Source organism: Natrix helvetica, assembly GCF_964273705.1.
Source record: "Natrix helvetica genome assembly, chromosome: 1".
Classification (NCBI taxonomy): Eukaryota; Metazoa; Chordata; class Lepidosauria; order Squamata; family Natricidae; genus Natrix; species Natrix helvetica.
The window spans coordinates 339,264,073-339,291,631 of NC_138548.1; the positions used below are offsets into that span (position 1 = coordinate 339,264,073).

At 44.6% G+C, this 27,559-nt stretch overlaps 1 protein-coding gene across 1 annotated transcript in view; it reads left to right on the forward strand.

Moving 5' to 3' along the window:
* Positions 1-26,459, forward strand: part of LOC309383787 (zinc finger protein 287-like) — a 96,186-nt gene extending 69,727 nt beyond the window's left edge. The window contains exons 2-4 of the mRNA XM_081936685.1: positions 11,857-11,924; positions 22,882-23,011; positions 23,533-26,459. Coding sequence (XP_081792811.1) covers positions 11,857-11,924; positions 22,882-23,011; positions 23,533-25,523 — 2,189 coding nt within the window. The 3' untranslated portion in view covers positions 25,524-26,459. The remainder of the gene's footprint in view (positions 1-11,856; positions 11,925-22,881; positions 23,012-23,532) is intronic.
* Positions 26,460-27,559: the final 1,100 nt, after the last annotated feature.

Below are 27,559 nucleotides of genomic sequence, written 5' to 3' on the forward strand. Positions count from 1 at the left end.
AAAACAGAACCTTTCTCTTTTGAAGAGCACAAAAAAAACCTTGTGCTTAAATCAACCTAAAATTAAAAAATAAAAGAGGCTCGGAAAGCTAGAGTGGCAGTGGCTATTAGTTCTTTTTTTCTCTTTTTTTTCTTCTTTTTTGGAAACATGGTTCAATATTGAGATGAGGAAACTTTAAAATTTCAAAATATTTTGGCTGGAATTCAAAATTTATTGGAAGGATATGGGAGAATTGAGAAGAAGTTGGAAAAACTAGTACCCCTCACAGCAAAAGATGAAGGGGTTGGAGCCCCCAAAACTAAAGGAGAGAATGAAGATATATAAGATAAAGACAAGACAACAGATGAACTTATTAATGGAGCAAATGTGGATGAAAGTGGAATGAAGGGAACATGGAAGAGGGATTTCGACGAATTGGAGCTCTACCCCAGATTCCAAGATACAGAAGAAGAAAATAGGGTAATGATGGATTTAAGAAGAGAAATTCTTTCAGAAGCACGATTGATAACCAAAAACAAGCTAACTTTAAAAATAATTGGAGGGCAATGAGATTACCTGAGAGATCCTTCAAGCAACAAAGTGCGGAGAGAAATCTATAAAAACCTTATAAAGAAGATAAAAAGAAGACTGACACTACAATTGGCAAGAGAGATAAGGCTGTCTTGTTCCTGGAAAGATACATATTGACAATGAAAGTTGATAATAAAAAATTAGTTAATTTTGGTTGAGCAATAAGTAGGAATTTAGTAATTTTTAGATTGTTTTAGATTGTTATTAAATGTTTATTTGTCAACAATTAAATAACTATAATTAACAATAATGGAATGATAATGGATACAACTTAATGATATATACTATGTACTGTTAAACTAGTAAAAGAAATCTGGATATAGATTGCAAATTGCGACCTGGGAAAAAGACCTATAAATTTTACTAACAAATTTCTAATTAGGTTTCGTCATAAAGGTGTAATGTTTTTTTTGGGGGGGGGGGCTTGACAAGAGGAGTTGGGATATAAATAGTAAATGACTTTTAGCTAATTATAATAACAACAAGGAAATGTTAATGGATATTGTTTAATAATATATACACGCTCTGGTATTGGTAAAAGCAACTTGGATATAAATTCTAAACAGTGAATGGGGGGGGGAAAGGGGGAGGAAAAGGCTTAGAAATTTTATTAATTGATTTTTACTCAGAATATGTCATAAAAGTTTAATGTTATTGTAGGATTTTTGAAATAGCTAACAAATGCCATTATGTGGTTGTGGTTTTCCGTATCAATAAGTTCAGACAGAAGCACTTTCAAATAATTGAAGTCAAATGAGAATTGTGGTATATTGATAGTAAGATATATAAAGATTTTTGATTTAAAGTGTATAATCTAATATGAATTACAAGTAATGACTATGGAAGAAATGCACGAAAGTTATTTGTAACCAATCGACACGCTTTCTACAAGATGTATTGAAGGATGATTCTTTTTGTGTGTTTTTGTTCAATTAAAAAAAATCCTAAAAAAAGAGCAAACATACGGGGTCAGGCTGGATAGCCTCTCGGGGCGTCTTTCATCTTGTTATTATAAAGTAAAAGACGGAGTTTGAAGCTTGCAAAAGAACAGGAAGTTCTCACAAAACCACAGAGTTCAGCTAAAGTTCTTACAAAGCCACGTAGCCATTATGAGACTAGAACTCCATACCTGTGGCCCATACAAAAGGGGAAGCAAGACAGTATCTGCTTATAAGGCTTCTTTCCTCAAGGTAACCAATCAGAAATGGGTTAAGTATTTCCGTGTTGTGCTGCTTTTGACAAAGTATAAGAATGTGTGCTTCCATTAGAAGAGTTGTTCAGAAGTTCAGAAGTTACAAAGCCAGAAGTTGACTGGCTTTTCTGAACCTGGCTGCCAAATAAACTTCTCCTTGATCCTGAGACATCTAAGCCCTGTTATTTTCTGCAACACCTGGGCTTGAAAACTAGAGCGCTAGTATTGCTTCTGTGAGTATTTTAAAGTATTCTTTTTTGTTGCTCTATAGTTCTGTACAGCTTATTGGAATGTAAGCTCTTTGGGAACTACTCTGCTTCCTTTTAATCACTGTACTGTACTTTGCAAACTACCGTATTGTATTTGTAAGTACAGTTCTTTGCAAAGATAAAGTTTGTTTGCATTTGCTTTGAAACTGCTTGTAGAAATGCTATCCAGTGTTATCCCTAAATCTGAGCTCTTGCTTGGTGTCGAAGCCGATAAGTCACTGGACACAAGGTGTGATATAGAATCATATTTTCATTTTGGTACCAAGATATAAGGACCCCAGTTTGAAAAGCTAACCAAGGGCCCAGAGTAGAATCTTACAGCAGTTTTTATAGTCAAGGAATGGTCGTGTTCAACCCTTTGCCCTCCCCTAATAATGCATGCATAACAGATAATTTTGATTGGTTATTTGGATTTCAGCCCCCCCAAACCCTTACGCTTCTAATGTTCTTGCAAAGTGTGCCAGCTATGTGGGTTTGGCCTTTTTTTCATATAAGCAGCTATTCTTGTTCCTAACATCCTGGCTAGTGGTTTTAAGGAACTAACTTTTGTCTCGTTGTTAATGTGCAGCCACCCCCTCCTTCCTATTGCAGAGCAGAATAAAAAACAGTTTTTTTCTGAGACAGCTCCCCCGCTTCCCCCCTCCCTCTTCAGTGAGAGAGACAGGAAATGAGCAAAGCTCTTAATTGTCAAGGCAAAGAAATGAAGACAACACAAAATGTTTTATCAGAATTCATATTCCTCACTCTCATGTTCATTCCATCCACACCTGGGTTCCATCTCCTCGGATCCCCAGGGCCTCATCTGTGCATACTTCCATCATCTGATCCTTCATTCCCCTCCCGAGGACCTTGGGAGGGCCTACTTCCCAAAGGTCCTCCTGAGACTATCAATTCTTTTTCAATCCTTATTTGCTTTATTGACCTCAAAACCAGATCTCTGAGTAGAGCGATCACACAGGGGATGAAGGCTATTTCTGCTACCCCACACAGCAACAGGAACATCAGCTGTCTGACCCATGAAAACCACTGATCTGTCCGTAATAAGATCAGTCCAATTTGGGATGTTCTGTCTTGTAGGTCCTTTGCAGCTTCTCTGACCATTCCTGATTTATTACAGAAACAGCATTCTTCTCCTAAAACCAAACACAAACCACTTTCTCAGTTGTCAGGAGGTCCAGCCCCCATCGATTTTGCATGACTACTGCTGCCAAGGAGTCTGTCTGGCCTTGCACTTTGACTAAAGTTCGGATGGTCTGACCTAGGCTATGTTGGAACTCCTCTGGCAGCTGCTTAAACTGCACTGTAGAGTGAGCTAGGCCACCCGCCCCTATCCCAACTGCTGTGCCTCTCCCCAGGATCACTAACAGTGGGATCTCTAGTGGCACTCTTTTCTGAACATGGCCTAAGAGAGGGACTGGGAGGGACGCTTCCCCAGCAACACCACCCATCCTTGGGATGAGATGTACCAAGGTAGCTGTCCCAGTCCATTTGCAAGACAAACATACCTATGAATTCCCCCCTCACAGGCATAAGACACCATTTTCTTCCAAAGAAACCGCCATGCTCATGGAGAAAGCATGAAAGCGCTTGTATTCATTATGCCAGATCCCCAAAGTCCCTGCCAAACATGCCAGTTAATGGCTGGAGTAGAGGTTCTTCGTGTCACTGGACTTTGTCAATGATAAAGGGAACTCCAGCCTCCAGGAAGTAGCGGGAGCATTTCCAAAGAGAAGAAAGTGGGCACTGCCTGGGCTTCTTCCAACAGCTGAATCCTCCCTTCCTTTTCCTCCTTTGGTTGCTGGAAGAAGCCCACGTGGAGCGCACCTCCTTCTCTTTGACAGCCACCTGGTTTCCAATTGGAGGGGGGAATCCAAGCGTTAGAGCGAAGAGAAGGCTGAGCTTCTGCTAGGGACTGCCTTTCCTCCCTCTTCCAACAGCCAAAGGAGGAACAGGAGGGGAGGATTCGGCTTTTGGAAGAAGCCCACGTGGCGCACGCTTTCTTCTCTTTGACAGCCGTCTGGCTTCCAATGGGGGTGGGGAGAAATCCATGCGTTAGAGAGGGAGAAAAAGCAGTCCCCAACAGAAGCTCTCCCTTCTTTTCGTTTCTCTACCCTGTTAGATATTAGCATATATCGAGATAAGTCTTCCCTCAGGTCCGCTCCTACAGCGGGAAACAGGTATTCATCTGATTGGTCAATGGGCGTGCCTCATCCCTATAAAAGGGGAACCCTCCGACCACAGGTTAAGCTGGATCACTACTACTACTAATAAAATGAGCTGTTGAGTTACTTCGTGTCCGCAGTCTGTCTCTCGTTGCCCAGATCTAACATTGGCGACGAGGATGGGATTGAGAGACAGATAGGACGAAGAGCGCACTTCAAGAATCTCCGGATTTGATCCAGCCCAGGAATTCGGCAGAAATTCCGGCAGCCATCTCAGATCACCGCAGCGCGGCAAATTCAAACTGAGAAAATGGCGATGCATGCTCCCCCCGCTCCTTTCGACCCAGCAACCGACGAATGGGAAGCCTTCATGATTCGCTTCGAGTGTTTCCTCGAAGCAAATGAGTACACGGGGATCACCGATGCAAGAAAGAAAAATATCTTCCTCGGCTACTGCGGAAAGGAAGTCTTCAATACGGCCAGAGACCTCACCGCGCCTACTCCAATACAAGCAGTACCGTGGGCGACGCTGAAACAAGCCTTGGAAACACATTACGCGCCAAAACCGTCCCGCCATGTCAGCCGCAAAGAATTCAACACGAGGACTCAAATGGCGGGAGAATCCATTAACCAATTTGTTGCAGCTCTACGAAGAATAGCAGCCCACTGTGAATACAGGGATTTGGAAGAGCATATCTTAGAGCAATTCATCTGTGGGGTAAGAGACATTTCGTTGCAAAAGAAACTGTTAGCCAACCCGAATCTAACCCTACAGTCAGCATTGAACAAAGCAAGAGCGTCGGAATCAGCGGAGAAATCAGCAGTGACCATACAAAGAAGGGTCAACGAAACCCAGCCGGCACCGAGACAAACCAGAGTCCACTACGAAGACGCAAGCCCCGACTACGTGGATCCCGAGTTCGAGGACAGTCACCTAATGCAGAGCAGTCACTGGAGGCCTGGGGGGAAACCCGGATCCCGCTTGCCGCCCTGCGCAAGCTGCGGAGGGAATCACCCCAGGTCTACTTGCAGGTTCAGGAACGTTGTTTGTTCGCACTGCAACAAACTTGGGCACATCGCACGAGTGTGCCGGAGCGGAGTCCCTGCCTCACGGCAGCCACCCATGTACCGCCAACAGAAGCCCAACCCAGGGGCTTGGCGAAATCAAAAAGGGCGCCCAGAGAGAAATCCACAAGTGTTTACCCAGAGAGAAACTCCCCAAAGAGCTGAACGAGCGTATTCCCAGAGAGATTACTCACAAGAAAGTGAGCGAGCGTATCCCCAGAGAGAATTCACACAGAGAGCCGAAAGAGCGTTCTACCAAGACGCTCAACGAGAGTATTTTCAGGATATAGACGATGAGATAGAGTTGACCCAGAGAGAGGAGTTGCGAACGTATCTCACCACGATACATCAGGTCCGCCCTAAGCGGCCCAAAAGGCTGAAAGTCACAGTCCTCTTGGAGGGCTCACCCTGCGAGCTGGAGGTTGACACAGGATCAACCCTGACGATCATTTCATGGGCATCCATGAAACAGGCCATTCCCGGCCTCAGAAAGAGCCAACTGCGCGCTCCTGACGTCCTGCTACGAGACTACCAGGGGAACCAAGTCCCCATCGTGGGCCAAGGCACATTCCACATCCAGTTTAAGGACATCGAAGCCCAGCTGCCCGTGACCATCTCCAGCGCGCCATTGCAGAACCTCCTGGGGCTTGATTGGTTTGAAGCCCTGGGATTAGAAGTCACCGGAATCAACGCCGTGAGAAACAGCAGCGCTGAAAAGATCTTTAAGGAGTTCGAGGATGTGTTCAGCTCCGGTCTTGGTAAGTATGTGGGCAAACCAATATCGTTCAATTTAGATCCAAATGTGGCGCCAATCCGACTTAAACCGAGACGAGTGCCTTTTGCACTCCGCCCAAAAATAGATAAAGAGATAGATAAGTTAGTGGAACAAGGAATCCTTGAGCCGGTAGATCACGCGCGTTGGGAGACACCTATCGTGACCCCAGTTAAGTCAGACGGATCAGTCCGCTTGTGCGCAGACTATAAATGCACAATTAATGTCGCGCTACAACAGAGCGCATATCCGGTGCCCGTAGTACAGCACCTATTGCACTCATTGGGGCCAGGAAAGGTTTTCGCTAAGTTAGATATGGCACAAGCTTACCAGCAACTGCCAGTAGATAGCGCCACAGCGGAGGCCCAGACTATAGTGACGCACAGAGGAGCGTTTAAATGCAACCGGCTACAATTCGGCGTAAGTATTGCTCCAGGATTGTTCCAGAGCGTCATGGAACGACTGTTGCAAGGGATACCGGGAGTCGTCCCATATTTTGACGATATCTTGGTGTCCGCTGCAAACGAGGAGCAACTAAACAAAAGAGTCAGATCTGTTTTGGCCAGAATCAGAGAGAAGGGCCTCCGCCTTAAAAAAGAAAAATGCCAAATTAACGTGCCTAGTGTAGAATTCCTGGGTTATAGAATTGATGGTCAGGGAATTCACCCCACTGAAAAGAAAATTAAGGCAATCCAGGACGCCCCCACACCACGAAATCAAACCGAGTTGCAGGCCTTCCTCGGACTACTTAATTTCTACAGCGTTTTTCTGAGACAGAAGGCGACCGTTGCTGAGCCACTACACCGTCTACTCCAGAGGAACGCACCATGGAGATGGGGACGAGCCGAAGCTGCAGCATTCGCCGGGGTAAAGCGCCTGCTCACCACTGACTCACTACTTGTGCAATACAGTCAAACCCTCCCGCTGGTATTGACCTGCGACGCATCGCCTTTCGGGGTTGGAGCAGTCCTCAGCCACAGGATGCCCGACGGGAAAGAAGCACCCATTGCTTTCTACTCCAGAACTCTTTCATCGGCCGAAAGGAACTACAGCCAAATGGACAGAGAAGCATTGGCTGCCGTTGCAGGTGTGAAACGTTTCCATGAATACCTCTACGGCCGCGATTTTGAACTCATTACTGATCACAAACCGCTGTTAGGACTTTTGGCGGGAAATCGCCCCACTCCGGTCTCCCTTTCTCCACGTATGACCAGGTGGACTGTTTTCCTGGCTGCGTACTCTTACAAGTTAATTCATCGACCGGGCTCCACTCTAGGGCACGCAGATGCGCTCAGCCGTTGCCCATTACCAGACATTTTGCCAGACCCCACTCCAGAAGTACCGGTATTGCTCATTGACTGTTTGGATTCGGGACCGGTTTCTTCTTACGATGTCGCAAGGTTCTCCTCGAAGGACAATTTAATAAAACAAGTGCAAACTTGGGTATGGAGGGGGTGGCCGAAGGGAAATGTGGGCCCGGAATTCAAAATGTTTTGGTCTAAACGGGACGAACTCTCCGTGTTACAGGGATGTTTGTTGTGGGGGGATCGAGTTGTTATTCCTTTTGCTCTACGAAAAAAGGTATTGAATGCTTTACATATGGGTCATCCGGGGATCGTGAGAATGAAAGCGTTAGCGAGAAGTTATGTGTGGTGGCCCAATATGGACAAAGAAATAGAGGAGTGGGTGGCCACTTGCGACCCATGCCAGGAGTCGAGACCAGCACCCCCGGAAGCGCCCGCCACAGAATGGGAGAAACCCAAGGCACCCTGGTCACGCATTCATATTGATTTTGCAGGACCATTCCAGGGTCAAACCTTCCTCATAGTTGTAGATGCTTATTCTAAATGGTTAGATGTAGTCCTAATGACATCAACCACGGCAGAGGCAGTTATAAAGGTTCTTAGGCGGCTTTTCGCCACCCATGGTCTACCAGATCTGTTAGTATCGGACAACGGGCCCCAATTCACGGCCATGCAGTTCGAAACATTTTTAGCAGGGTTGGGAATCTTTTAGAGAAGGAGACACTGTTTATGCTCAAAATTACACAGGGGGGACATTGTGGATACCGGCGAGGGTCATTGGCATCATGGGCCCTCGATCGTATTTGTTAGAGCTTGAAGATGGGCGGAATTGGAGAAGGCACATCGATCAGCTTCGAGGTCGCCTAGCACAATCCAACTTACGGGATGAGGGCGAAAGTTTCCTGTCCACAGAAAGACAACCGCAGGGAAACTTCATCCCAGGAAACGACGACACCGGCGAGCTAAGCGGGGGACAGGACATCACGCACGCAGCTGAGCAACCCCCCGTCATCACAGCCGCTGAGCAACCCCCCGTCATCGCAGCCGAACAAGATACCAGGGAAAAGAGCATCGAAAACGCAAGACCTCCAGAAACAGAAAAAGCACCCGATCCTGCAACCACTTCAAACCAACAGGAAACCAGTCCTGCAAGTACTTCAACGCAACCTGAACTCCGACGTTCCTCCCGAGCAAGACAAACACCCACCTACCTAAAGGACTATGTCACCTACCGCAACGTCCCATCTAGGAGGGGAGGGGTGTTAGATATTAGCATATATCGAGATAAGTCTTCCCTCAGGTCCGCTCCTACAGCGGGAAACAGGTATTCATCTGATTGGTCAATGGGCGTGCCTCATCCCTATAAAAGGGGAACCCTCCGACCACAGGTTAAGCTGGATCACTACTACTACTAATAAAATGAGCTGTTGAGTTACTTCGTGTCCGCAGTCTGTCTCTCGTTGCCCAGATCTAACATACCCTATACGGGAACGGACGCAAAATTCTTTCAACGGGTATGCGCGTACCGTATTACCTGAAACCCACCTCTGTCCCTTTCCTTCGGAAAGTCACGGTGGGGTACATTGTAAAGTCACCTTTCGTTTTTCATTCTTGTTTCAGTTGATTTATTCCTTTCTTCCTCAGCAACAGAATTAAATGAGATTCTTGTTAAGAAATTTATCCCCCAATACCAGGACTTTAAATACAAAGCTCTTTACTAATGTATAACATTGCCAAAAGCTTCCCGATCAAGGAGCCCATCCTGGCCCCCCATGGCAAATGCACCATCTCTCCTTTTTCCATGAACACCTTCTTCCATGCATAGAAAATCCATCCGGGGCTCCCTCTGCAAAGAGAAAGGAACAGCATGCGCTTCAGCGTTGAGCCGCTGCTGCAGGTGGGGAAGGCAGTGACCTCACTACGTCTTGCCTTTCTAGGATGCTAGACTCTCTTTCTTTAACCCTTTAAGCTTCGCAGGCCGTTAAAAAGGCTGCAAGGAAGTCTTGAAGGAAAGAGGTGGCAAAGGTAAGGGTGTGTGTGTGTGTGTGTGAGAGAGAGTGACTGTGCGTGTGCATATATATCTACCAAGTCAATCTTAGGAGTGGGAGACGCCCAGATCCCATGTTTCTCTGCCGCCCTTTTCCATGATCGTAGCAAAGCAGAGCTCCAGAAGATGCATGCTGCCCCCAGGAAGGATTCCAGATCCCAGAAAGGAAAGGGATCGTCCTTAGCGCCCCATTTCGTGGGAATAGCTCCTGGATAGGGGAGAGGGGGAGCTCGTATGGCAAAACTCAAGCAGGAAGCAAAAACAACTTTGAAAGGAAGAGATGCAAAAGGTGATCCCTACATTCTCACTCTGTGCTGGATGACGCTAAACTCGGCTTGGAGCCTCTTGCAACTCAGTTTGTTTGAGGAAGGTAGTGAACCACGTCATCGTGTTAAGCTGTGTGCATTTAATCCTTTATATTTCATAGGAACTGAACCCCTGGATTTGATTGACCTGTTTGTGCTTAGGACACATTGTGTGACCCTGCCCACCTGTGTGAAGGAAGAAAGAGAAATGGAGCAGGGTCAAAGGATTGGCACCTCATTTTTTGTGAACTGAATTTTCATGCTTTGTGAACTTTTTCTGGGTTTTTGAATGTTGTATGTTGTGTGAACCCTGCTTAAAGGGAGCTATATTTTTAAAATGCAAGTCTTTCCCTTTGAGTAAAAAGAAATTTAAATTATCCAAAATGTCATATGCACTGAATCTTCTTGCTGGAAGTCACCACTTTACAGAACAGAAAAATGCTTCCTTCTATGGGGATGAGTGTCGATAAATGGTAGAATCTACTACCTTAGATTTATTTTTTTCTTCTATAAGAAAATTGCAAAATGGAGGCCATTTGTTGATCTTCATGAGGAGAAGAAATGATCCCTTTGGCAAAGAGGGCTTAATGGCTTGTTCTGGTATTCCCATGACTAAATGAACATTGCTAGGAATGAAAAAGCATTTGGAGATACACTGGTTTCATTACACCCATTTGGAATTGTGTTACAGGACAGAGAGAGAATGGCTGGCCTTCCTTTAGCAAGTGGGGGAACTGGAAAAGGCCCTTCTGGTGCCCAGTCTGTAATCTGTGGGGAGATCTGGGCAAGAACGGGGGAGACGATGCTGGAAGAAGGAGCCATCATTTCAGAAGTTCAGGCTTTGAATCTCAGGAACGCCCAATATCAGGAGGATGAGGGTCCCCGAGGACTTTGTAGTCAACTCCACTACTTTTGTAGTCGATGGTTGGGACCAGAAAAGCACACAAAAGCGCAGATGCTGGACCTGGTTGTTCTGGAGCAGTTCCTGGCCCTTCTGCCCCTGCAGATGGAGAGCTGGGTGCGGGAGTGTGGAGCAGAGACCAGCTCCCAGGCGGTGGCCCTGGTGGAAGGCTTCCTCCTGAGCCAGGCGGAGGAGGAGAAGAAGGAGCAGGTTGAGTTGCAGGTGAGAGGACTTTTTCTTGGGCCTGAATATAATAAACAATATGTTCAAATTTCTGTATCAATTTTTTGTAGGTTTATTAAGATATAAAATGAAGAAAATGAAAATAGTAGGAAAGGGGGGAAGGGAAGGGAAAGAAGAGTAGGGTAAAGGGGAAAAAGGAAAATCATTGAAAATCTGAATCTTTTTAGCACAGTCAAATAAAATGGTAACATTACAGGTTCAATGTTTTACATTTACATACTTAATATGTACTAGCAAATTCTATATAACAACAACTTATGTAATCAGAAAAACCCGATTGAAGTTTAATTTTTTTCAATCTCAAGAACAAAACCCAGCAGTGGTTCCAAAGTGGAAGCAAGTTGGCTTGGTCTTTTCTTTAACTAAAGCAGTTAATTTTTCCATCTCTTCCATCAGTTTTCCCAACGACTTTTCCATTGTGGCTATTAAAACATCCGTCCTCCTTGCTGCTCTCAACATACATAACAGCAAAGTTCGAGATTGTTTTTCCATCTCTTTGTCTATTAAACCTAAAAGAAAAGTCTCTGGTTTGATTTTCATGCCCACTTTGAGAATCTTCTGCAGTAAAATATAAATCTTACCCCAGTATTTCTTTGCTTTATCACAAGTCCAGCAGAGTTGGTAAAAAGTTCCTTTTTTATATTTACATTTCAAACATGTATTTGAAATTCCTTTGAGATTTGAAAAAACTTTGGCAGTTTATCAAGTGTTTAAGTAGAGATACACACCACTTCATGATGTGTAATGTCCATTCATTCTTTTTTCCTGCATCCTATTTCAAGTCCTTCGCAATGGAGATCAGAGATTCTGAGACAAAGAGGCATCTGTCAAATCTCCCTCAAGAACTGTCTTCCAGGGGGATCCCTCAGGAAGATCCAATTCAGGACACCTCAGGAGGTAATATAAGGTCTTTCTACTCCTTTGATCAATCCTAAATTTCTCATCTTCTTTCTGTGTCCTCTCCTCTATAGCATACTTCCTCCCATTTTATTAATTATGCCTTTTGAAATTTTGTTTCTTTCACAGGGAAGAATAGAAGAAAGTGGACTCTTTGTTTAGGGGGAGCGGAAACCGTGATTGAATTTCCAACTCAGGTATGAGAAGAACTTTGATTTACTAGATTTCTATTTTTTCCCACAGGAAATCAGCCGTTGTACATATTAGAGGTAGTCCTTGACTTAGGACCACAATTGAGGCCAAAATTTTTGTTGTTAATACATTTGTTAAGTGAACTTTGCCCCATTTTACGACCTTTCTTGCCACAGGTGTTAAGTGAACCACTGAAGTTAGAAGTATGGTTGTTAAGTGGCTTCCCTAATGACTTCTAAGAGGTTCACAAAAGGTGATCACCTGACCCAGGGACCCTGCAACTGTCATAAATATGAGTCAGTTTGATCATGTGGCCATGGGGATGCTGGAACAGTCGTAGGTGTGAAAAATGGGCATAACTCATTTTTGTCATTGTAAATCACTAAAAACTGTTGTAAGTTGAGGACTACCAGTACTATCTTCTGCCATTTTCCCCTTTTCTTTTGGTTGGAGATTCTTTTTAGGATTTTTGTTAAGACCAGCACTTTAAAAACTAAAAACTCCTTTCGCTAATTATTCTCCCAACTTTTCAATAAATAATGTTTTACAGAATTCTTTATGTTAGTCATGATGTCTGCAGCTTGTCCTATGAAAAACTGTACAAAAGAGATGGTTTGCATCCATCAAATAAATGGATTACTTGGCATTAAATTCACAGATTCTCTGAATAAACATTTAAACTAAACAATGGGGACAGAGAATTGATTGATACAGAACATTTCTGTTCCCATAAATCTAAAATTAATAGATTAATATAGTGCATATAACATATATTTTTGTGTGGGTAAGAATATCAACCTTGCTGTCAAGCAAAATCAACCATTTAATAGTGAGTGCCATACAATCTGCAATCAAACAGGTGGTAAGAAAGTAGAGGAAGTCAGACATGTGCTGTCCCAACAGTATATAGCTAATGTAGGAATTAAGAACTGTATCCTTTAAGAAACTACCTCATGGGAAATGCAGCCACCTTAACTGCCTTGTGGCAAATGTAGTTCCATACACAACATGTGACCACATTTGTGTCCCCTGATTGGGCAGTGGGTATTCTGCCCGGGAAAAGTGATTTATTACTGGTCACTCTGAATAGCCCTTTGTTAACTGGGATGGGGCAGAACGTGTGTCCCCTCTTCATCTCTGCTCATCGAGGCATATAGGAAACCACAGACTTTTTACGCTACGTGATGGGACAGATCATAGTATCTTAACACTGAACTGTAAGTTTTGCTATTAAGAATGCCTGATAATAAACTTGGTCTGAAAGAATGTCCGAAGCGTGGAGTTAAGCTGCTGCCCCGGCCAATCTACATCACTGGGTCAGAACAGTAAAAAGTCTGTGTATATTTATATTTCCCTTCATCAAGAAGTCTATAAAGATTTGTTTCCTAAAAAAAAAAAGGATTGCCAGCTTTTTAAAACGTTCAATCTGCTCCTGGGAAGTGTGACTGGAGGGAGGGGGATTTCCCCCCTCCCTTGGACAAGCGGCTTTGAATTGCTCTTTACCCCGGAGAAGGGGAGAGAGCTCTGGAATGAAATCACACTCATAGCAAACAGCAGTTGAATACTTTGCTGCAATTGTGGAACTGAGGTGATGATTTGACTTTTGTGAAAACTTTTAAAAACTTTTGGTTTGGTGCCTTCTGATCCCAGTGCTGGCAAGGCAAGATGGCACACTTCCGTTGTCTTCTTGTACTTTGGAATTTGACTCCACCCACAGAAACTGCTGGCATTTTGTCTTTGTCTCCGTGACACTTAGAGATATTTCTTGATATACAATACCTTGGACTTGGAACAATGGATTTTATTATTTGGATTTGAACTATAGAAAAGGTCTCTATTTGTCTGGACTGCCTGCCTCGTGATCTCTCTTGGCTATCCACCTTTACAGCTGCCTTTTTATTGTATTGACACAGACATCTCTGAGCTTTCTTTAACCAAATGGCACCGAAAAGACCACCACCTGGGAAACCAGGCTATGCGGGTTCTGCCACCACATCCTCAACATCCAGCCCCAGCGGGCAACAGACACTAACATACCTGTTACAACCTAAGCCCCTGGAGGAGGATCTAACCCAACAGATGCTACAAAAGATCTTAAAGGGGCAGGAGGAATTAAAGAACCAATTAAAAGAAATGAACAAACAGCTCAGAGAAAATCAAAACAGAACGGCTCAAAATACGCTGGGGTGATGATTTGACTTTTGTGAAAACTTTTGGTTTGTTGCCTTCTGATCCCGGAGCTGGCAAGGCAAGATGGCACACTTCCGTTGTCTTCAGGTACTTTGAAATTTGACTCCACCCACAGAAACTGCTGGCATTTTGTCTTTGTCTCCGTGACACTCAGAGATATCTCTTGTTACACTTTATCCTGGACTTGGAACAATGGATTTTATTGCCTGGATTTAGACTTTAGAAAAGGTCTTTATTTGTCTGGACTGCCTGCCTCATGATCTCTCTCGGCTATCCACCTTTACAACTGTTTCTCCCCTGTATTGACACAGCCACTTCTGAGCTCTTCTTACTACAATGCCACCAAAAAGACCACCACCGGGGAAACCGGGTTTTGCTGGTTCTGCCCCAGCATCTTCAACGTCCAGCCCCAGTGGACAACAGACACTAACATCTTTGCTCCAGCCTAAGCCCCTGGAGCTGGACTTAACCCAACAGATGTTTCAACAACTCTTAAAGGGGCAGGAGGACTTGAAAAATCAACTGAAAGAAATGAACGAACAGCTCAGAGAGAACCAAAATCGAACGGTTCAAAATTCACAGAGACTTGGAGGGGACGGCCAAGATGAGGGGGGAGGTGAGGGGGGTCCAGAGAGGAAATCAAGAACTTGAGAACCATCAGATAAAAATGGAGTTTGAAAGAATGTCTTTTTTCCTTAGATTTCAAAATGTAATTGAGGCTGATAATGAAGATTTGAGGGAAATTATGACAAAGTTATTGGCTGAATATATCAAAAAAGACAGACAACAGCTGGGATGGGATATCGACCTGGTCTATAGAGTCAATTCCGCTTATGCTAGAACACACAATGTTCCAAGGGAGGTTCATATTAAACTTCTTAGAAAGACTACAAGAGATGAGATTCTGAGTGCACAAAGGGGGCAAGTGTTAAAATACAAGGATAGAGAGATAGCCATCCTGAAACAAATCCCAAAGAAAGTTAGAGATAAAAGAAAAAAATATTCACTTTTAGCGAAGAAATTATACCAGGTTTGGTTTAGATGGCTTCTGCCAGAAGGTATGCTGATATTCTGGGAGGGCCCTAGAGTTAGAATTAATACAACCATGGAGGCGGAGGCCTTCATGGAAAAAAACAAAGTGCTCCTAGACAAAACTGATGATACCACACGGGATACGCAGGACACGGGAGGGGCCGGAGCCTTGCTGGAGAGGGGAGAAGAGGCATCATTGAGAAAACGTAGATCACAAAAGTGAATTAGAAAAATAATGCAATTGCTAATATAGAGAGTTTTTTTAATTTGATATAAAATAGATTGAAATTATTTGAAGATATAAGGTTAAAATATGCTGTCAAAATATTGTTAAGTAATGAATACTTAATGTATTAATAAGTGAAAATTATGAGAATTGGGGGGAGTGCCATTTCCTGCATAATGTAGCTGTCAAAATTTGTAACTTTATCCATTATCCTCTTTCCTGAAATTTTTTGTAAAACCAATAAAATTTCTTTACAAAAAAAAAAAAAAAGATTTGTTTCCCTCGGGCAAAAGCCTATGAAAATCCTTTAACCTCCTTGGAGTGAAAAGGCTTTGAAGTTTATTCCCCTCAAGTAAGAAGTCTTGGGTAATTTTCTATTCCCCCGAAGAGAAAAGTCTTTGCATGTTTATATTTCTAATCATCCTCTCAAGTAAAAGGCACTGAATGACTCCACCCCACCTCCTCTTTCAGTAAGAGGTAGTAATTCGAGCTCCTTCCAGGCAGAAAAGACGCTGAGAAATGTATAACAACCTCCTCTGCATTTTAACTGAGAAGCAGCTGAAGAGGCATCCAGCTTGCAGTGAGAAAAGCTGTTTATTTCTCCTGAAATGAAAGGACTTGTTGTGATTAAGAAAATGTGTTAAAAGGAACCCAGGAATCGCATGATAAAGCAACCCCCCTTTCTTTCCAACCTAACAAAGAAGAGAAATCTTGCAGGTAGTAAATGCCTCATGGAAAGATCTCCATGGAAACAAAATTTGAGTAAGAAAGAGGTCAGTAGCCCAGAGCCGACCTCCCAAATCCTTTGAACTTTATTAATGAGTTGTCCTAGCAATGGGAGGCAATAATGATTCCAAATTACTTAGGGCAGCGATGGCGAACCTTTTTTGGCTCGCGTGCCACAAGTGGGGGGAGCGCAGGGGGGTCATGTGCGGGTGTGCCGCACCCATAATGCAATGCGCGAACACCCCCCAGTGTGCATGCGCGCACAACGCGCGACCCCCCCATTTTTACATGCTTTTTTCGCCCTCCCCAGGCTCCAGAGGCTTTATAGGAGCCCGGGGAGGGTGAAAAGAGCCTCCCCCGCCCCCCGGAGGCCCTCCGGAGGCTTCAGGGACTGTCCAGAGGCTTCCCTGAAGCCTTCGGAACGCTTAAAACCACCCTCCAAGCAAACCGGAAGTCACTTCCGGTTTGCTCGGAGCATCGCTTTGAGCGCTCCGAAGGCATCAGGGAAGCCTCCGGACGATCCCTGAAGCCTTCGGAACACTTAAAACCACCCTCCAAGCAAACCGGAAGTGACTTCTGGTTTGCTCGGAGGGTCGTTTTAAGCGCTCCGAAGGCATCAAGGAAGCCTCCGGACGGTCCCTGAAGCCTTCGGAACGCTTAAAACGACCCTCCGAGCAAACCGGAAGTTACTTCCGGTTTGCTCGGAGCGTCATTTTAAGTGTTCCGAAGGCTTCAGGGAAGCCTCTGGACGGTCCCTGAAGCCTCAGGAGGGCCTCCGGGGGGGCGGGGGAGGCTCTTTTCGCCCTCCCCAGGCTCCTATAAAGCCTCTGGTGGGGAAAAAATGGCTTTTAAAAAGGTAAACTCAGGTGACAAATGACAAATGGCTCTGCGTGCCACCTGTGGTGCGTGTGCCATAGGTTTGCCATCACTGACTTAGGGTTTGCAAAGGCCAGAGTAAACCAGCTGAATAAATAAAAAGTGAGTGCAAGTTATGTTCTTGCTGATTTGTTATTGTTTATGATGTGGGAAAAGGCATAAACCGTTAGATTAGGAGGTATTAAGCCAGCCAGGTCCAAGAGGGGTTCCGAGGCTGGGTCCAGACCCTTAGGAATTCCAACATTGATGAGACAGCTGGGCAAACCTCAGTAGGGAAAATGTCATTGCCAGTCACTCCAAACAATAGACACAAGCAGCGCCCTCTAGTGGCTACTCTAGAACAGCAGTCCAGTATCTTAAGCCAACGTTAGCAACACATCCTAGTGGCTGGCAGGGGAACTGCGCCTACATCGCCAAAGGCTCGCAAAACACCCTAGTGGCCACCAAGTGAATTGCACCTGCATCTTTAAAGTCTTACAACGCACCCTAGTGGCCAAAAGGGGAATTGAACACAAAGAGTTCATAACACATTTAATAAATTTTCTGAGCTAGTCCTAGTCGTAGAATCTTTCTAGCAATGGCAGAAGGGTCAAACATTCCGAACCCCATGCCTGAACCCACCATAGACTCAGAATTGGTCATCCAAAGCTCAGAATTGGATGTCCAACTATCAGAAAAGGCAGAAATGTGTCAGATAGCCTATGACCTAAGACAGCATAGAAAGCCTATGCAGATTCTGCAGGCAAACCTCTTGGAGGAATGGGACGAGGCCTATCGAAGGCATGAGAGACACTGGAAGGAGTTACAGCATCTCAGTGACCAACCCAAAGTAGATCTAATCCCCATGCACCTCCGTTTATTGGACGAGGATATGGACGTATTCTACGCACGGTGGATAGTGTATGGAAACACCCTCAACGACATCCAGTCACAACTAAATGATGATGAAGAACTTCAGAAGGAGATGCTGCACATTCAGACGTTAAACAAAGAATGTAACGAGAAATTTCAATGCAGCAAAGACCTTATCCAAACCTATCTGAAGAAGTCGACTGCACCGGACAAAAAGGCCGACTTCAAAGTATCTCATTGTTTGCATGCAACATTTCAGCAGTCACACGCAACCTCCTCCTACGTCTCCAAAAAGGCCTCATCTTTCCGACCAAAGGCAACTTGCAGTGTCTCACAACAATCTCCCCACTACAGCCAAGGGTCACGGATATCCACAGCCGCAGAAGCACGAATAGAAGCTGAGATGGCCGAGGTGGATCTAGAGACTGCAAGGGAAGAGCAGCTGCTGAAGGAAAAGTTGGCAACCATGGAAGCAAAGAAGGCAGCTGCAGAAGCCAAAGCTCAGGCAGAGAAGACAGCTGCGGAAACAGAGAGTGCCAAAGTTCAGGCTCAACTGGAATATCTTCAATGCAAGTGGGAAGCGAAAAAAAGACTAATATGGGCCGAAGCTCTAAAGGTCAATGCTGACAGAGCCTCCTTCAACTCCAGTCTTAGGAAGTTAGAAGTGGAAAACCCAGACACGCGTGTCAAAGCCTATGTAAACAGCCAACACGTGGTACAACAGGAACAAGGAGGAGAATCTCAAGTGTCGGAACGACAAACTAGTGAGGCAGCTAACATTATACACTCTGTATCACTCAACCCCTCCCTTAGAATTGGAGAGCCTACCCTGACAAACCAAGAAACACAAGGTGATCAGGGTAGTCCATCGGCAACAGTGAAAGATCATCAGCAGGCAGTCACACAAGTAGCTGTGATTCAAAGCCTCAATGTGGAGGTGAAGGAACTCTTGTCAGACCTTCAAAGTGACTCGAGCACAGACGGAAAGATGCCTGAAATAGTAGATGTGCAAAGCTACAGCACATCAGCCAGTTCAGCACTTGACAGTTTCATCAACATCCAAAGTGAAGAAACACATTTCATGACATCAACGCACACTGGGTCCCAGTGGACGGTGGGGAGGAAAGTTGACAGTCTTCGCAAACACATTGCGACACCAGAGGTAGCAAGCACCACACCTCACCTAAAGCACATGAGTAATCACCTTCCTGCTCTAGATCCCAAAGCCGAAATCCTGCTCTTGCCAGAAGCAGAACCACTAACGCTTTCACCACTCAAGAAGGGGTCAAAGACCCAAGGGGCTCCCCATTCACCCTCGAAACAGAACTTGGAAGGGGCATCTTTGGGATGCTATGTGCCGATCAGGTCCCAACCCAGACAAACGTCTTTGCAACCTCCATTCTTAGTAATGGGACAACATCCCACTCGGGACTGTGTGAAGAACACTTCTCGACTTCGACACTCAAGCCAGTTTTAGGAGCAACAGTGTTCCAGACCAGCAAAGAAGACAACGACTTGACCTTGTCGATAGAGAACAAAGAATTGCTGAGGCTCATGGTCAAAGAATTCCAACAGGAGGCCACCAAGAATTGGAGTTCCCAGACAAGATGGTCCAGAACGGACACGCAGAACTTGCTCCACCTCTGAGAATTGATGAGGAATGCTGGGACCTGCCATCCTTTGGGGTGTACCATCCACAGAAGCCAGGTCAGATCTTTGATGGGTAGTCTTTGATGCCAGCGCACAATTCCAAGGTCTCTCTCTCAACAAAGTTCTGCTCACGGGCAATGTTCCCTCTAATTATTTTTCAGTGTGAGCAGAAAAGTATAGTGTTTGAGCGGCACATTTTCATGCCTGAGCAGCACCTGAATTTTTTTCACAGGTGTCACCTAAGACAACAACGAAATCAGTATTATTTGAAACTCAAAGTTATGTTTATTCAAGGTACCCGCTTAATTAAAAGTGTTATATAGTATCACTTAACGCTCTTGCTTAGCAACCAAAATGTTGGGTCAGAAACTCTGGCATTTGAAGCACGCAAGTCTTAAAGCTGTCAAGTTACAAGATCCTTGCATCCCTAACCCTTTAGGGAAAAAAACCCCAAGGGGTCTTCAAACCTGACAGCTTGAAGACTTGTGGACTTCAACTCCCAGAATTCCTCCTCCAGTCATGTTGGCTCAGGAACTCTGGCATTGAAATGTGCAAGTCTTAAAGCTGTCAAGTTTCAAGATCCTGGCACCACTAACCCTTTAGAAAAAAAAACGCAGTGGTCTTCAAACCTGACAGCTTGAAGACTTGTGGACTTCAACTCCCAGAATTCCATCTCCAGTCATGTTGTGGCGACGTCATCTGCGTGGATCTGCTCCATCTTCGGTTTTTTTCACAGGGGGCAGTGCTGCTGCTGAAGATGCCGACGAGCCCCTGCCGCCACCAGAATAATAGCTGCCTCCTCCTCCTCCTCCTCCTCCAACAGCAGCACCACATTTGCTGCTCGGCGCTGCGGCTGAGGTGAAGCCGGCAAAGCTCCAGCCGGCATCCTCGCGCGTGGCAGCGGCGCCTCCCCCTCCTCTCGGAGCACGTGAACTCAGCCCCGCGTTACTCCTGCCCCCTCCTCCTCCTCCTCCTCCGTCCTTTTGAGGAGCCATGAGGCATTTTTTTCCCCTGCTCCCCCCCCCGCCTCCCTACTGGCTCCTGCAGCCTCATGGCTCCTCAAAAGCACAGCGGAGGAGGAGGGGGCAGGGATAATGCGGAGCTCAGCTCAGGTGCTCCAAGCGGAGAGGGAGGCGCCGCTGCCACGCGCGGGGATGCCAGCTGGAGCTTTGCCGGCTTCACCTCAGCCGCAGTGCCGGGAGGCAAATCCGGCAGTGCTGTTAGAGGAGGAGGAGGTGGCAGCAGTTATTCCGGTGGCGGCGGGGGCTTTACAACTACCCTCAGTCGCCCCATGCTCATCAAAAGAAGTCCAGGGAGGTCCTTTGTGGGCGGCCAGTTCTAGCTGCTTGCAAAGGACCTCCCCAGTTCCCGGAGCCTGTGGCAATAGAAATCACTGCGCAGCAGTTGAAAAGTGCTGCGCGGTGTTTTCTTGCCACGTGCGCGGCCGTGCAGCCGCGCACCTTAGAGGGAACATAGCTCACGGGGCCTGACCTCACAAACAGTCTGCTCAGCATTCTCCATCACTTCAGAAAGGAAGCCATAGCCATCCTGGACAACATCCAGCAGATGTTCTACTTATATATTATATTATATTATATTTATTAAATTTATAGACCGCCCCCTCTCCCCGAAGGGACTCGGGGCGGTGTACAGACAACACAATAAAAAACAATATACAAAATTAAATACTCTTAGATACCCCTAAAATCAAATTAAATACTAGGCTGTACAGTTTGATAAAAATTAAAAACAACCTAAAAACCTACCCCTAAAAATTTAAAATACAGGCTAGAAGGATTAAAACTACGGTTAGGCCAGGCCAGCTAAGTTGAACAGGTGGGTCTTAAGTTTCTTGCGGAAGGAGCGGAGATCGGTGGTTATTCTAATATCGGGGGGGAGGTCATTCCAGAGGGTCGGGCCCATCACAGAGAAGGCCCTACTCCTGGGCGTCGCCCGCTGGCACTGCCTAGTGGACGGCACCCGGAGGAGTCCCTCCCTGTGAGAGCGAATCGGCCGCAGGGATGTATGGGGCAGGATGCGATCCCGCAAATACCTAGGTCCTGTGCCATGGAGCGCTTTAAAGATGCTAGTCAACACCTTGAAACACACCCGAAAAGCCACAGGTAGCCAGTGCAGCCCGCGCAGGAGAGGTGTTACATGAGAGTACCTAGTACCTCCCATAATTGCCCGCGCGGCCGCATTCTGGACCAACTGCAGCCTTCGGGTGCATCTCAAGGGAAGCCCCATGCAGAGAGCATTACAATAGTCCAGTCGGGACGTCACTAGCGCATGGGTGACTGTGTGAAGGGCGTTCCGGTCCAATAGGGGACGCAATTGGCGCACCAGGCGCACCTGGTGGAACGCCCCCCTTGCCACAGCCGTCACATGGTCATCCATTGACAGCCGGGCATCCAGGAGGATGCCCAAATTGTGTGCCCGCTCCACGGGGGCCAGCTGTTCGCCCCCGATGGCCAGTGATGGAACCCACTGGTTGAACCGGGGCGCCGGTAACCACAGCCACTCCGTCTTGGAGGGGTTGAGCTTGAGTCTGTTACTTCCCATCCAGACCCGTACGGCCTCCAGGCACCGGGACATCACTTCGACGGCACTTATTCCTTGTTAGAGAAGACCAGCGAAGCTACCTATGTTTCAAGTGGTCCAGTGACAAACAGCTCCACCAACGGAAGTAAGAATGGCAAATGTGGCATGCCTTCCTGAGTTTTCTCCAAAGAGAACCCATCCAGCAAAAGTACGTCCCCATCTTGCCTATCGCCACAATGAAGGCAATAGCAGCCATAGGATACATCAAGGTCTACGGCGGGGAGAACAACATTCACATTGGTTTCATCATGGGAAAGTACTACAAATACTACAAAGAATCCCTTCCCCTACAGACACATTTCCTTCTTTAAAGGGTTTAAAGGCCTTCAGTGTCTTGAGAGAATCAACTGGTAGGTGGGCCTTGGAAAACTCATCAATCAGGGACACTATCCAAGGAAGGGTTAGTGTCACTGATTGGTGAGTTTTCCGAGGCCCACCTGCCAGTTGATTCTCTCAAGTCACTGAGGACCTTTTGATTGTGGATGGATGGATTAATAGATCCAGAATGAAGAGTATTTTGATGAGGGCTGGCTGCCTGTTTGGTAGACCAGTTGGTCCAGAAGAAAACAAGACTTATTTAACCTGAATGGCACTGAAAGTCCTACATAATCATTCAGGTTGATAAAACCTGCCTAAAATCTTTCTTTAGTCAAATGCTTTTTGTTCTGTCAATTTTGTCATTTAAACCACAGATCCTTACTAAGCATAGCCACTTACCTTAGTGCATAGCTTTGTTTTGGAAATTTCTAAAAAACAGGAAAGATCCTGCAGTTCTTCCTTGGTCTGTTCTGTATTTTTTCCCCTTTCAGGAGGTTCTTCTGCCCTTTGAGGAAGTGGCTGTTTATTTCTCCGAGGAGGAGTGGTCTCAGCTGGATCCCCACCAAAAAGCTCTGCATTGGGAAGTCATGCTGGAGAATTATAAGAATGTGGCCTCTCTTGGTAAGGGTTTCCTACTCTCCCTCAGAGAGTTCAGGAAGACATTTTGTAATTAGATGCCATTAGCTAGGTCTTACGAAAACATTTGTAAATTGATATCTTCAGAGGGAGAAGGGAAAGTTGTGTTTTTTTAGTACTCATAGGAAGGAAATAGATCAATAGCATTTTGCTTAGATATATCCTATCTAATTTATATTTCTATATAAACATTTTATGACAAAATAATTCCTTTATTTGAGGTAATGCCAAATTTCATCACACAGATTTCAACTATTTTGGCCCAGATGCTTCCATATCAGTCCTATTAAGAGTTGCCATTTTGGTTGTTTGACTTAATGTCTTTTCCAAGGTTTTATGCCTCATCAATAGAGATGTTATCATTTCTATACCATGCCATTATTAAGATGCAAATATGGAGTATATATTAGAATTTGGCACAATACCAGAAGGCAATTAATTTGACTTCTGACAGTGATCTTTTTTCCTAACCTTTCTCCCACTTTCATTTATCTTTCCCTTTGAAGGTGAGAATGAGAATTATAATAAAGACTCTGCAGAACCAATAAAAGTGTTCAGAAAAGGAGATGTAATGGAGAAACCTGCCATTCAAACAGAATTCCAAAGGCAGGAGAGAAACCTGTCAAATAACTGGAATAAGGAAAGGTCATCTCCTTCAATTGTTGTTCAGATGCAGGACTTTATTGATCAACAAGAAAAACTAAAGAAGAAATATATTGAGAAAGATGTAAAAATTTTCAAAGAGACATTAGATGTAAATGGACCCTGTCCATCACACGCCAAAGGAGGAGCCAATATGGGGGGGAAAAGGGGGTTAAAATACAGTTGGATGTTCACACCTTCTCAAGAAAATGGGTCTCTTGAGTCACAGAAAAGTTTTCACATGGGAGAAAAGACAAATAAACGCAATGACAATGGAAACAAGACTGTTAATAAAAGGACATCCACAATGGAGAAGCCATATAAATGCATGGAGTGTGGAAAGGGCTTTATCAAAAAAAGTTACCTTATTACCCATCAAAGGATCCACACAGGGGAGAAGCCACATAAATGCATGGAGTGTGGAAAGGGCTTCAGAAGAAGCAGTGAACTTACATGCCATCAAAGGATCCACACAGGGGAGAAGCCACATAAATGCATGGAGTGTGGAAAAGGCTTCAAAACAAGCAGTAAACTTACATGCCATCAAAGGATCCACACAGGGGAGAAGCCACATAAATGCATGGAGTGTGGAAAAGGCTTCAGAATAAGCAGTAAACTTACATACCACCGAAGGATCCACACAGGGGAGAAGCCACATAAATGCATGGAGTGTGGAAAAGGCTTCAGAACAAGGAGTAAACTTACATACCATCAAAGGATCCACACAGGGGAGAAGCCATATAAATGCATGGAGTGTGGAAAGAGCTTCAGAATAAGCAATGAACTTACATCCCATCAAAGAATGCACACAGGGGAGAAGTCATATAAATGCATGGAGTGTGGAAAGGGCTTCAGAAGAAGCAATGAACTTACATCCCATCAAAGGATGCACACAGTAGAGAAGTCACATAAATGCATGAAGTGTGGAAAAGGCTTCAGAACAAGCAGTAAACTTACATCCCATCAAAGGATGCACACAGGGGAGAAGCCATATAAATGCATGGAGTGTGGAAAGGGCTTCAGAACAAGCAATGAACTTACATCACATCAAAGGATCCACACAGAGGAGAAGCCACATAAATGCATGGAGTGTGGAAAGGGCTTCAGAACAAGCATTAAACTTACATACCATCAAAGGATCCACACAGGGGAGAAGCCATATAACTGCATGGAGTGTGGAAAGGGCTTCAGAACAAGCAATGAACTTACATCCCATCAAAGGATCCACACAGGGGAGAAGCCATATAAATGCATGGAGTGTGGAAAGAGCTTCAAAACAAGCAGTGAACTTACATCCCATCAAAGGATTCACACAGAGGAGAAGCCATATAAATGCATGGAGTGTGGAAAAGGCTTCAGAAGAAGCAGTGAACTTACATCCCATCAAAGGATCCACACAGGTGAGAAGCCATTTAAATGCATGGAGTGTGAAAAGGGCTTCAGAACAGCTAGTCAACTTACATTCCATAAAAGGATGCACACAGGGGAGAAGCCATATAAATGTATGGAGTGTGGAAAGGGTTTCAGAACAAGCTATGAACTTATATCCCATCAAAGGATCCACACAGGGGAGAAGCCACATAAATGCATGGAGTGTGGAAAGGACTTTAGCCAAAACATTCACCTTATTACCCATCAAAGGATCCACACAGGGGAGAAGCCACATAAATGCATGGAGTGTGGAAAGGACTTTAGCCAAAACATTCACCTTATCACCCATCAAAGGATCCACACAGGGGAGAAGCCATATAAATGCATGGAGTGTGGAAAGAACTTCAGAACAAGCAGTAAACTTACATCCCATCAAAGGATCCACAAAGGGGAGAAACCATATACCATATTTTTCGGAGTATAAGACGCACCAGATTTTCACCCTCTTTTTTGGGGGGGGGAGGTGCTTCTTATACTCCGAAAAATACGGTAAATGCATGGAGTGTGAAAAGGGCTTCAGCACACCACATAGTCTTATTTCCCATAACATGATTCATAGACTGGGAAACCCCAAAACAAAGATACATTTGGATGAGAATCTATGCTAATTATTGATTTAATGGGTTCTATGAATGCATTTCAAATTTACAGACTGAACTCTGAAAAGGGTTTTTAGTAATGTAAAAAGAAACAATGTGCATGAGTCATAATTATAATTTATACATTTTTGAATGTATCTATATATACAGTATATAGAAATGTCAAACTGGCGGATCTCGGGCTGGTTGTGTTACATGGAGGACACGCCCACCCCAGCTCTGGGAATAGGGAAACTGTTGCAATATGTCACATGATGGCCACGTGACACATGGAATTTGAAATCCGTGGTATATACATTCATTTTATTTTATTTTTTAGAAATGAGCTTCCTATTCCCCAACTGTCATTATTCCCCCAGTTATTCATAGCTCTCACAGGGATGTTAAGACATTTAACAGATGCTGCTTCCCTAAGCCCAAAAGGGAAATATCAAAAAAATAATCAAATTGCATTATTTGAGAGAATTGGGATCCTCCACATAGTTAAAATTGAGACCTGAGTCAGCTGGTATCTATGCAGAAACATTGAACATGACTCAGTCAAAGGCCTGATGATGTGAGGGAATTCTCACATGCAGATCAATGTAGAGCGTGTGGGAAGAGCTGAAAGGATGAACAATTCCTCTCACACAAAAGGAGCCAGAAGTGCCCCAAGTGCTTGTGCAATTTTCTTTTCAAGCATTATGGCCATGTTTTGCTCTTTTGTAGTGGTGAGGGCTCAGGAGTCCAAATTCGATTTAAATAAAATCAGTTAAATATCAGTTGCGTGGTTTTGTTCTAGTTATGTATTATTCTTGTGTATTAAACTCTTTAGTTGATTTTTGGAAGGATTTGGAGGGAGCATATTTCAGGATTTGAGAGCCTCATGTTGGTTTGAAGCTCAGTTGTCAGTAATAGTTCTGGATCAAGCTGGACAGTAAAGAGACTGAAAAGAGAATTAAGTCTTTTCTTTTTTAACCTCTTTTTTTCTTTCCATCTACATTCTTTCATTTCCTAATTGTAGCTAAATCTCTTTTTTCCCCTTTGTATTGTCACCTCCATATCCAGAGGAAACTCTTCAAACCATCGGAAAATCTTCTGGTCTTGTGCTTGGAAGGTTTTTCTCTGTTTATTCACGATCTGTGGATTGATGAATCCCAGTATCATTGCTCAGGCTGGTCCAGGTTCTTTCTTGCCTCTTCTAAGGCATTTGTGGGTCATAGAGGTAATCCAGAAGGGATAAGACCTGTCACAAGGCATAACAATCACCTAGAATAAGAAGAAAAGAATTCTGCGTAGCATGGATGAATGAAGGAGATGCAAGGGAAGACAAGATAGAAAGTGGATAAGAGAAACAAGGAGATTACAAGATAGTCCAAGGGAGGACTGTAATTTAATTATATAATAACCAAGGAAATTTAATAGTTGAAAGTTGCAGTTATATTGAGAAGTTTATTCGGGTTTCAACCAAGGTTTAAAAACTTTTCTGCCCCTTCTTGTTCTTCCCCAGTTTTCTTTTGTCCTGCTGTCTTGTTTTATGTCTCCCAGGTTTGTTTCACCTCCCTCCCTGAACACAGAGGAGTCACTTCTGATTATTTTCCTCTTCACCTTTATGCAGCCCAAGTTCTGATAAGAACCACGCTGCAATTACCATATTTTCCTGCGTATAAGATGACTGGGTGTATAAGACAACCCTCTACTTTTCCTGTTAAAATATAGGGTTTGGGCTATACTCACTGTATAAGACTACCCCTGTTCCAAGGCACACCAAATAAAAATTAAAAAATATCAGATTTGATTTCAATATGGTAGCTTCTGACGGATTTCCTCTTCACCTTTATGCAGCCTAAGTTCTGATAAGAACCACGTTGCAATTAGGTAA